At 39.6% G+C, this 10,354-nt stretch overlaps 1 protein-coding gene across 1 annotated transcript; it reads left to right on the forward strand.

The window, feature by feature from the left end:
• Positions 1 to 424: 424 nt before the first annotated feature.
• Positions 425 to 10,031, forward strand: LOC110172513 (serine/threonine-protein phosphatase 2A catalytic subunit beta isoform). Its single transcript, XM_020938398.2, has 8 exons — positions 425 to 821; positions 2,064 to 2,102; positions 4,466 to 4,636; positions 5,560 to 5,733; positions 6,223 to 6,312; positions 7,149 to 7,310; positions 8,602 to 8,720; positions 9,511 to 10,031. The coding sequence occupies exons 1-8, from the start codon at positions 720 to 722 to the stop codon at positions 9,581 to 9,583; spliced, it is 930 nt and encodes a 309-aa protein (XP_020794057.1). The 5' UTR covers positions 425 to 719; the 3' UTR covers positions 9,584 to 10,031.
• Positions 10,032 to 10,354: the final 323 nt, after the last annotated feature.

A 10,354-nucleotide genomic window follows, 5' to 3' on the forward strand; every position in this document is an offset into this window, starting at 1 on the left:
ATGGAGTTTAAGACTTCAATTTTACATCATGTTATGATGTTGAACATACCCTGTTGAGGGTAGTCTTTTTTTTTTTTTTTTTTTAATTCACACAGGCCTATACTAAAGCAGTTCTGTATGATTCACACAGAAGTTGGAAACGCTCTTTCCCAGCTGATGTGGGCCCCCCCTCCTCAGTGCCCCTCCTGCTTTCATCAGTCTGGCAGGCAGCTGCTCTTAGCCATATATAATCTGCTTCAGTCCAGTCCATGCGCCCTCTGCTGTCACTTGTATTTTTCCCATACATTTCTATTTAATGATCCTAGACTCCTGATGCGCAGTGAGCCTGTGACATCAGCCGGCCGCAGTCCCGCCTGTCCCCGCCTGTCTCCGCCGCGCGCCGCCGCTGTGCCCCCCTCTCTCCACTGAAATGCCCGGATGTTATTGTAGCTCACTCTTTTAGCATCACTGCTAACGCTGTGTCTCCGCCGCCTCCGCCGCTCCTCTCTCGGTTTCTCTCGACCTTTTCCCCCCTATCCCCGGACTCCGATCGGCGGTACTTGAGTCTGGGTACCTTATCATGACAGGAGCTGAAGGAACGACACGGTATTTTTAAAACATCAGCGGTGAATTTTCTACCGATTTGGCTGGACTAGATCGGGCTAACAATACGCCGAGCTAAAGGCTAAAGCTAACAGGCTAACTAGTAGTGTGTTTTTTCGGGAGCTTTTTTCGGCGCAATGGACGACAAAACGTTCACAAAAGAACTAGATCAGTGGATCGAACAGCTAAACGAGTGCAAGCAGCTGTCGGAAAACCAGGTCCGGACGCTCTGTGAGAAGGTAAGATCCGTATGATTGATTTTAATTTTCCATTTTCACCTCTAACGTCTCCGTGCTGCGGCCTGACCGGGGAGGCTCGTTCTAATTAACGCAGTAGGTTCGGCCCGTCATCCTGCGGCGATTGCCTCATAAACACGCCTGATTGTCAAAGTCTGCCTTGACACCCGCACTATGCACACAGTATTTGGAGATGTATACAGTTTTTCTCAGTTTTCCGAGTGAATTGGCCCGTGTCTCCACTGGGGCCTTCCGCCGCATCCCTGGCGTTTTCAATGGGAGATAGCCGCAGCCCGTTTCTATAAATGGCGCTGCAGCCTCACCTCTTTTTCACTTCATCTCTCGTTCAAACACGACCCATCTCACACGTCTGCTTTGATTATTGTTAGATTTCAAATTTATTTGTGCGTGATGTTTAGAAATGGCGTTCATAGAGAAACGCCCTGCATCGATCCGTACCGTTCTAAGCTGTCATGTCTCTTGAGGTCATATCACACAAAGTGCGACGGCCGCTGCGTTTCCACACATTTTCTCCTGTTCACTGTGATGTTTTACATTTACCATCGTGTCAGCAACACTCTGTGTACATTGCTCATTCATTGTGTGCATCACAACATGGATGAAGGCCCGATCACGGCCCCGCGTGATCGGGCTTTTATTTATTTAGAGTTCTAATGTGTTCCTGAAGAAAATATTCTTATGATATATTGTTTTATAAAATCATTGTGATGAATATTGCTCATCAGATGTAATGGAAAACGGCAATGCTCAGAATCGAACAGTTAAATGCAAATATATTATAAATCGGAGACAACAGTTGTTTACTTGGCCATAAACAAAAGTGACAGGAGCTGCAATCTTATATTTTCTGTATATTTCAAAAATATGCATTAAGTATTGTCAACGATTATGATTAACATTAAAGGGTGTTACATGTGTCATGTGTACAAGTGACTGATACTTGGATTACAAAAGTACTTCAAATATACACAAATGAATTTATCTGAGTTATACATTATTTTATTTCAGATTCTTTAGTTTCTTGAATATCAGTGGTCAGCATGATATTAGTGTCAAAGAGTTTGTACACTTTTTTTTTCATCTATTGCATTTATATAAAAGCGTAGAGAGTAGAAAGTAAACATAGGATTTATATATTCAGTTGTATTTGTTATTAATATATGAATATGAATATATTAATGTTTCCCTCTCAAAAGACCTAATTCTCTTCTGTTCTGGTTTCAGGCTAAAGAGATTCTGACTAATGAGTCCAACGTTCAGGAGGTGAGTGTTACAGAAACTATACTATACATTTACAAATACTGTGGTCACAGGGTTATGATGTCACCAAAACTCCACCAATCAGAAAATAGTGAAAAACTCATGTTCATTTTATTTAACAACAGCCCTAATATCAAAAAGCTAGCAATAGAATCAGTTACTGTTGTTTCAAATTTGAAGCTGCACAAAACTTGGCAGTTATTGATGGGAAAACAATCTTTAATCATTTGGAACATTACAGTAACTATAGCACTAAAACTCACCAGTGCTAATGTACTGTATTAAACAAAAACTCAAGTATTTAAGTAAAAGTAAAGTACTCAAGTAAAAGTTTTACATATCCGTACAAGTAAGTCAATGAGTGCATTTTAAACTGGATTTTTTTTCTATACTTTGAGAGCATGTGTCTGTACTTTTATTTTTATATTTTCACACTGAAAATGCAGAAAATACAAATCGACAAAAACTACTAGAAACATCAACTAAATCTCTTAAAATCAGCACAACTTTTACTCTTTAAGTACATTACTTAGTACTAAGGGGTACTTAGGTTTTTTCATGTGATACTTTTACTTAAGTAAAAGTACAAGTATAAAAAATACTCAAGTAACAAGATTGAGTACCTTGTCTACTACTGCTTATAATTGCACATTACGGTTTTTCACATTTGGTCGGAATGGGATGGTACCTGTGCTAAATATTTACCATAGTTTTACATCAGTTCATCGACAGTTTGTGGAATAAAATTGAAAAAACAAAACAAAACAACAACAAAAATACAGGAAGTACACTGAGGTATGAATCAGAATCCCTCTACCTATGTCATCAACACAGAAAATTCCATCCAAACTTGGACAATGTACACAGAAGGAAGGCAATTTTCTGATAGCTTAAAACCTTCTTTAACATAATAAAGGGGCTGCCATTTATATAATTGGTCTAAACATGTCCCTGGTTAACATTAGTGTTTCTAGGTAACGAGTATGGAGATGCCTTCAACTATGTCATTCCTTCAACCAGGAAGTAAAATTATAAACTTCACCAAAATTTAAAAGCTAGAAATAAAATAGGAAAGACTTATAGTATATAATCTTAAATACAGTGATGTTATGTTGACTATAGATTTAATGGGATGAGTAGTCTAACATGTCATATGCACTTTAAATCAAACAAAACACAATGATGCCTCCTATGTCCCTCTCTGTCTGATCTGTACTGAGGTTTGTTAAATGTTGACTTTCACTTATGAGATAATAAGCACACTAGTTCAGCTTGGCTGTACCTGTGGCTCATGTTCTTGTCATGTGTGGTTTGTTTTTAGCCCATTCAGCTGATGGGCCCTCGCTGTGAGGAAGTCTACTCACTGTTTCTGTTTCATTTAGTTTGATTTGAATCAGCTGAGGAGCTCCTCACTGTTTATGTGCAGCTCCAGTATCTTGATTTATTTGTATTCAGCATTTGGAATAGGACTGTACCATTTTGGGGGAAAAATGTATTTGCGATTCTCTGACACATTTTGCAATACATGTTGAAAGTGCACATTGTAAACAATTTCAATAGTGTTAATATTTGAGGGAGGGCTGAAATATGAAAGGATAAATTGACATATGAATCCCATGAATTTTCAGAACAAATGGTTGAGATGAGCTCACAGTTAAATGTTTATCGCCATAACAGCCTGCCGTAGTACAAACTAGTTTTACTTAAGCAAGGAGTCATGTTAACATTCAGTTTATGATTCTGGTCAATGAGTAACGCTGCATAGGTACTAGAAAATTTTTTGTCTGTTCTCTCTGAAGTTTTAGTGATCAGAATCAGCTGCTGAGGCTCAGATTCCTCCAAGTTTTGACACCAAACACTCGAATCTCACTTGAGCAAACAGTCACATGACCTGAGCCCTTTTCCTGCAGTCTGTTTGAGAATTTTGTGTAAAAAATAAAAATAATAAAATAAAAAGTGGAACTACCCACGATTCTAATGTCCAATATAATACAAACATGAACTGCAATTTATAAATAGCAGAAAGAGGCACTTGTTCGTTTGTATAATGAGTCATGACTTATTTATTCAACCCTAAGCAGCTCAAATCTTATCAGTCTACACAAATTATGCCTACAGTCAACGAAAATGTCCTTTTGATCGATGGCTGACCAAAAATGTTTGAACTTGAATTAGTACAAAGAAGTTCTGTAGTTACTTGATGAATAAATGACCGCTACAAAACATACCTGGTTATTTTTGTTACTTTTATTTTAGTTTAAAGGAAATAAATGCTGTTTAAAAAGCTGTAATATCAGGATTGTATTGGAACTGAAAAAAACTGTTACTTGGTGATTGATAAAACCTGTGGGTGGTTTGTTTTGAAGGTGCGTTGCCCGGTGACGGTGTGCGGCGATGTGCACGGACAGTTCCACGACCTGATGGAGTTGTTCAAAATCGGGGGCAAGTCTCCGGACACCAACTACCTGTTCATGGGTGACTACGTGGACCGAGGGTACTACTCTGTGGAAACCGTCACGCTGCTCGTCACACTAAAGGTGAGACCCAGAGTCAGGAGAGTGGGAGGAGATGGAAGGGCCGGGAGGCAGGAGAGAGGGAAATGGGGGAGGTAAGAGCCAGAGAAACAGAGGGAGAGCGTGAGAGAGGGAGGGAGAGAGCATGCAGTGAGACTGGAAGGTAGGGTGGGTTGTGATCAGCACTATTCATGATAATCAGCTAATCTGTCTCAACGTCTTGGCTAAATGGATCTGAAATGGTAGTTTAAAATGTCACAATAGCTTCTTTGCATAAATGTCTGCTGTTTGAGGTTAAAATCCCAGATTGTACTGTTAAATCCTGTTGCTTATTACAGGACAGAGTTGTTTGAGTGAAAACAGTGAGTCCTGAGAAAAGGCTGAGTCATAGTTCAGACACTCTCTCTCCCGTCTGTGCTCTTGCTTGACCACTATTGACTGTGAAAGTGGGAGCACTGCTGCTTCTTTTAGTAATGGCATGATTCATGTATACATATATCACCATTACAACTTAAAATAATGCAATATCCCGGATCCACTTTATACATTCTGGTCATTGGACCTCCAGACTTGGTTTTCCGACAGGAGAATGTGGTCATGTCCCCCTCTCAGATGGAGGCAAAAATGGGTATTTTTTTTTAAAGAGCCATGTAATGTATAGTTATAGAATATATCTCCTTCAGCAGTACATTTAAAGACCAGTTGATGTTTGACCATAACCCTATAGCAAGACAGTGCCAGTGAACCCTGTCCAAAGGCTTGGTGTTTGGCTGAGATGCTTGGTGTCAATCACACAGTTGCAGTCGTTGAACTGAATAAGAAGAGCTTTTCACTGTTCAAAGCTGTGACCATTGCTCAGAGTTCCATTGTGTTAATCTTGTCTGTCACAGATTTATTTGTGTGTGCTTGACCTGTAATGAGCCCTTTATGTGTTTGTGTGTGTGCAGGTGCGCTTCCAGGAGCGGATCACCATCCTTCGAGGGAACCACGAGTCCAGGCAGATCACACAGGTCTACGGCTTCTACGATGAGTGTCTGCGCAAATATGGCAACGCCAATGTCTGGAAGTACTTCACAGACCTGTTTGACTACCTGCCCCTCACCGCACTCGTCGACACACAGGTACATGAGCAGGGGGTTAGCGCTCTGCCTCATACAAGAGGGGTCCCACGTCAGGTTCTCTATGAAGTTTGCATGGTATGCAGGTTGACCAGATGAACCAAAGCTTTGGGTTGGGCAGTTCTCTTCAATATGTGAATCAGGTGTAAACATGCTGGCTACAGGGACAAACTTATACTCACAATCTGATTATTCAGATTTTTGGAGTCATACTATATTCATGTGAACATAAATGTCATCAGATTTATTTCTGATTATGGTCTGTCTAATTACTCACATAATATTTCATAGTTTCCATATCATTTCAATAATCTTGGAGGTCCAGAAATCGGATAACAATCAGATGTTGGTGTGCAAGTAATAACATCCACTGTATCACTCACCAAACCCGTTTACGTGTGCTCCATCAGCGTGGTATTTGGGCTTTGGCCTAGTTCTGGAGCTACTGTTTCCTTCACACACTTAATTCTCTGTCTCTATGTCTCCTCTCAGATCTTCTGTCTCCATGGTGGCTTGTCTCCCTCCATAGACACTCTGGATCACATACGAGCCCTGGATCGTCTCCAGGAAGTCCCACACGAGGTGAGCTTTACTGTTGCTGAAAGCGCTGCAGAGTCTTAAAATATTTCTTTGCAGATTACTGACACAGCATGAGACCTAGGATGAGGTTGTGTGAGGAGTGGAAAAGCAGTGGCTTGAGCAGGTTACAGTGACAGTAGTGAGACGTTCTGTGCACAGAGAGAAGTAGGAGAGCACACGCAGGACCATTTTGCTTCAACTACATATTACAAAAATATTAAAGCCATATGACAGGGTAGACTATGCATTTCACAAAAACATAATTAACGTTAAAGATCTGAATAAAGATTTGACTACCACTGTGGCATCTGATCTTACGAGGCTTTGGCAACTTGATATGGCTATGGTTTGCCAAGGTAATAACTGTCACCTAGTAGCCATATTGTGAACAAGGGCCAGAGCTTGTCTAAATGACACAATAGTTATGATTAGACTAATAAAAATATATTACAACACCTTTTTATTTCTGCATTTTGGATGTAATTTTTCTTTTTCATGACATAGGCAGAGGCATTCTGTTTTAGAACTTGGCACTACTTCCTGTATTTTTGTACTTTTCTTAACTTTTTTCCAAAAACTGCCCCTGAACTTATATAAAACTATGATAAATATTTCCCACAGGTACTATCCCACCAAGTCAAATTTAGAAAAACATGACCTGTCATGCACTTATAAGGTCCTCTGAGAGATTTACAGCCTTTTTTTTAGTTCTTTTTTAAGAACAGTAGTGTTCCTTTTCATAATTTCCTTACTTGCTAATCCCTCCATGACCTTGAACAATCCCATACAAAAGTATGTAATGCACTTGACTAAAATGTTTGTCCCCTGCGCTGCTCCAGGGCCCCATGTGTGACCTGCTGTGGTCTGACCCTGATGATCGCGGTGGCTGGGGTATCTCTCCTCGCGGTGCCGGCTACACTTTTGGACAGGACATCTCCGAGACGTTTAACCACGCCAACGGCCTCACCCTGGTGTCCAGGGCCCACCAGCTTGTCATGGAGGTACAGCACCTGTCACCCCCCCCGTCACCTGTCAACTACCTGTCAACTACCTGTCAACCATTCACTGACAGGAGTGGCTCTAAACCCTTCCCACTGTCATACAATCACTTCAACAAACACAAGCTGGCCAATCGGTGTAAAAGGCTGGCCTCTAGACAGCTTTTTTTAAAGATTGAAAATTGACTCCTCTGACCTTGAAGCCATGTTAGAATGTTGTTACCTCCTCAAAAACAGACCTAGAGTTGTTTGGTTTCATGCACACATGTTTGAATAACCCATTTATTATTAGTCTGTCTACATTTCCAAAGTTCCGTTTCACCTTGTAATGTTATGAAGCGGTAGTTAACCACTACCTTTGACCTTTTGTTCAGTAGAGATCAGCAGTTTCAGGTATGAAATTATCCAAATGATTTCTAGTGAACGTTTATGGGGTTTAAAAACACAATAGCGCATTTCTTGTGTTGCCACATGACATCACAAGGTGGAACAGTGTTTTCAGGTTGAGAGAAGAACTCAGCCTAAATATGTGTTTAAATATGTGTGAATGAAACAAAACTCCAGGAATATTTTTGATTAGGAAACATTAGATCAACATAGATTTTAGTATGGCTCCTTTTTAAATTTGGACTCATTCATATTTTTGTCTCAATTGATTACACTCAACTTGGAAATTGTAATTTGTATTACACATTGAGCATTAATCATTATCCACAAAAGTCGAAAGTACTGCTTCCTTTTATAGTTTGCCTTTTTGCTGTTGTCGACTAGAAAAAATTCTCTGTGGTTTTAAGACTTGTGCTGCCAATCAATTAGTCTACTAAGAAGGGAGTGTGGCAAAAGCTCTTAAAACTTTGACATATCTCTGTATCTGACCCAAACTGCACTCACAAGATTACACCTGCAGGGAGAGTTCATACAAAACAACTTTTTTTTTTTTTTTTACAATGAATGTATATGAAGACTTTTTAAACTTGAGAATTATGAGTTTAATCTGACGTTTTACATATACATAAAAAAAAAAAAACTCCAGGTAACTCACTAACGTCTGACTTTACTAACCTTTCTGCTCTTGCCCCATATAAATGCTTATAATCTCTAAATAAAGTAATTGGTCGACTAATACAAAATTTGGGCAACTAAACAGTTAATTGAAAATGTATTTACAGTAAATGTTTTGGGGTAAACTCGAGCTTTGTATTTCTTTCCACTCATGTATGCAGCTGTGTCTGGAGCCGTGTAGTGCTCTTTCTAGATCATTCTTGTAATAATCCGTCTTGTTTTGTTTCTTCAGGGATATAACTGGGGCCATGATAAGAACGTGGTGACCATCTTCAGTGCTCCAAACTACTGCTATCGCTGTGGCAACCAGGCAGCCATCATGGAACTGGACGACACCCTTAAATACTCTTTGTGAGTACAACAATATTTATATGAAAACAATCTTATTGTTGCAGTCGCTCATTTTCTCTGTACTTGACAAAATAATCAAATGGCATGAAACAAAACAAAGGTATTTCTTTCTATTCAGTCAATTTATCCTAGTGACCGGTGTTTTATCCTGCTATATTTCCTAACTATAGATTAGCAAAGACAATTTTCCTGCCCACATCTCAGTTAAAGTACCTAACATTAACAACCTTTAAAATGTGAAAAACAGAACATTTTAAACAGTTTGTAGTGTCCATAGTAGTGTAGTATACCCCAATTTCCCTTTGCATTCAAAGCATCCTATTTACTCACAGTGATGAGCTTTTTACAACTCTTGAAGTCCAGTGCGTAGTCTTGCTGTGATTGTAACTTAGACAAACTTTATTGATCCACAAGGGAATGATTTGGCCACAGGAGCTCACACATCACAATATAATATAAAATATAAATGGTAATAATCAGTTCTAAATATGTAGCAAAACAGAGCAAGAGACAGGTGTCAAATAGAAAAATAAGTAATAAAATTTAAATCTCAGCTTTATACAAGAGGTCATAGGAAGTGCAACAATGATATTATGATGGACAGGACACGGGGTTATCTGTTCCATAAGGGTGAGTTGTTGTACAGTTGTAGGGAGTATTATCTGCTCCATAAGGGTGAGTTGTTGTACAGTTGTAGGGAGTATTATCTGTTCCTTTCCACACTGCAGAGGTATGAATGCGGTAGGGCACCTGAAATACATTCTTATATCCTTTTCTCTCTCTCCCTCAGCCTTCAATTCGACCCGGCGCCTCGTCGCGGCGAGCCCCATGTGACCAGACGCACTCCCGACTACTTCCTGTAAATCCTGTCAATCACCTCTGAGCCCCGCCCTTCCCCATTTCCTGTTGGATGAAGAGAAGAACGACCGAACCAATGAACGCACCAGGGAGAAACCATTTATAAAATACAATTGGCTTTTATTATCTAAAACCTGAAGAGCGCCCCCTGTGTCTCAACGCTGTCATTAATGCTTCTGGAAGAATTCTGTTTCTTTATTTTTGTTGAAAATCGATTATAATAAAAACCGTGGACCAAATGTGCCATAACTCTCCTTTTTCATGTCCTTTTTGTTTTTTTCACCCGTTCACCTCTCTCACTCGCTCATCTCGTTGCTTTTTCTGTTGCTGGAGAAACGTCTCAAAGTGAAAGTGCTTGGCGTTAGAATCAGCCGTGAATTTTAGCTGGCCACAACTATTACTGTATTTGACTAAAGACAGAAGTATGAATAAAATGTCCTATTGACAAAATAACAGCTGTCTCTTGTGCTCTTTCTCTGAAAATGCTATTGTATCATTTCAAATTACTGTATTTACACAACGTTCTAAAGAGGGTTATTTTCTTTCACTTCACTGAAATAACGACTGGAGTAACATTGATAGTTCTTAATACAACTCTGGAGGTAATTCTGTTGTGCTCACACATCACAGCATAAAAAGATCACATACATAACAGTTCACAACAGGTGCTTTTGAAGTGAGCTGAGGGTTGGGAGCAAATAAAATAAACACTTTGGCTACACCTCTGTGTTTATTCCTGTTTCCATTCAGCTCCTAAAGGAATTGGAAATAAATAT

This window comes from Boleophthalmus pectinirostris, unplaced genomic scaffold, assembly GCF_026225935.1.
Source record: "Boleophthalmus pectinirostris isolate CB_2022bp ecotype Guang Dong unplaced genomic scaffold, ASM2622593v1 HiC_scaffold_4, whole genome shotgun sequence".
Classification (NCBI taxonomy): Eukaryota; Metazoa; Chordata; class Actinopteri; order Gobiiformes; family Gobiidae; genus Boleophthalmus; species Boleophthalmus pectinirostris.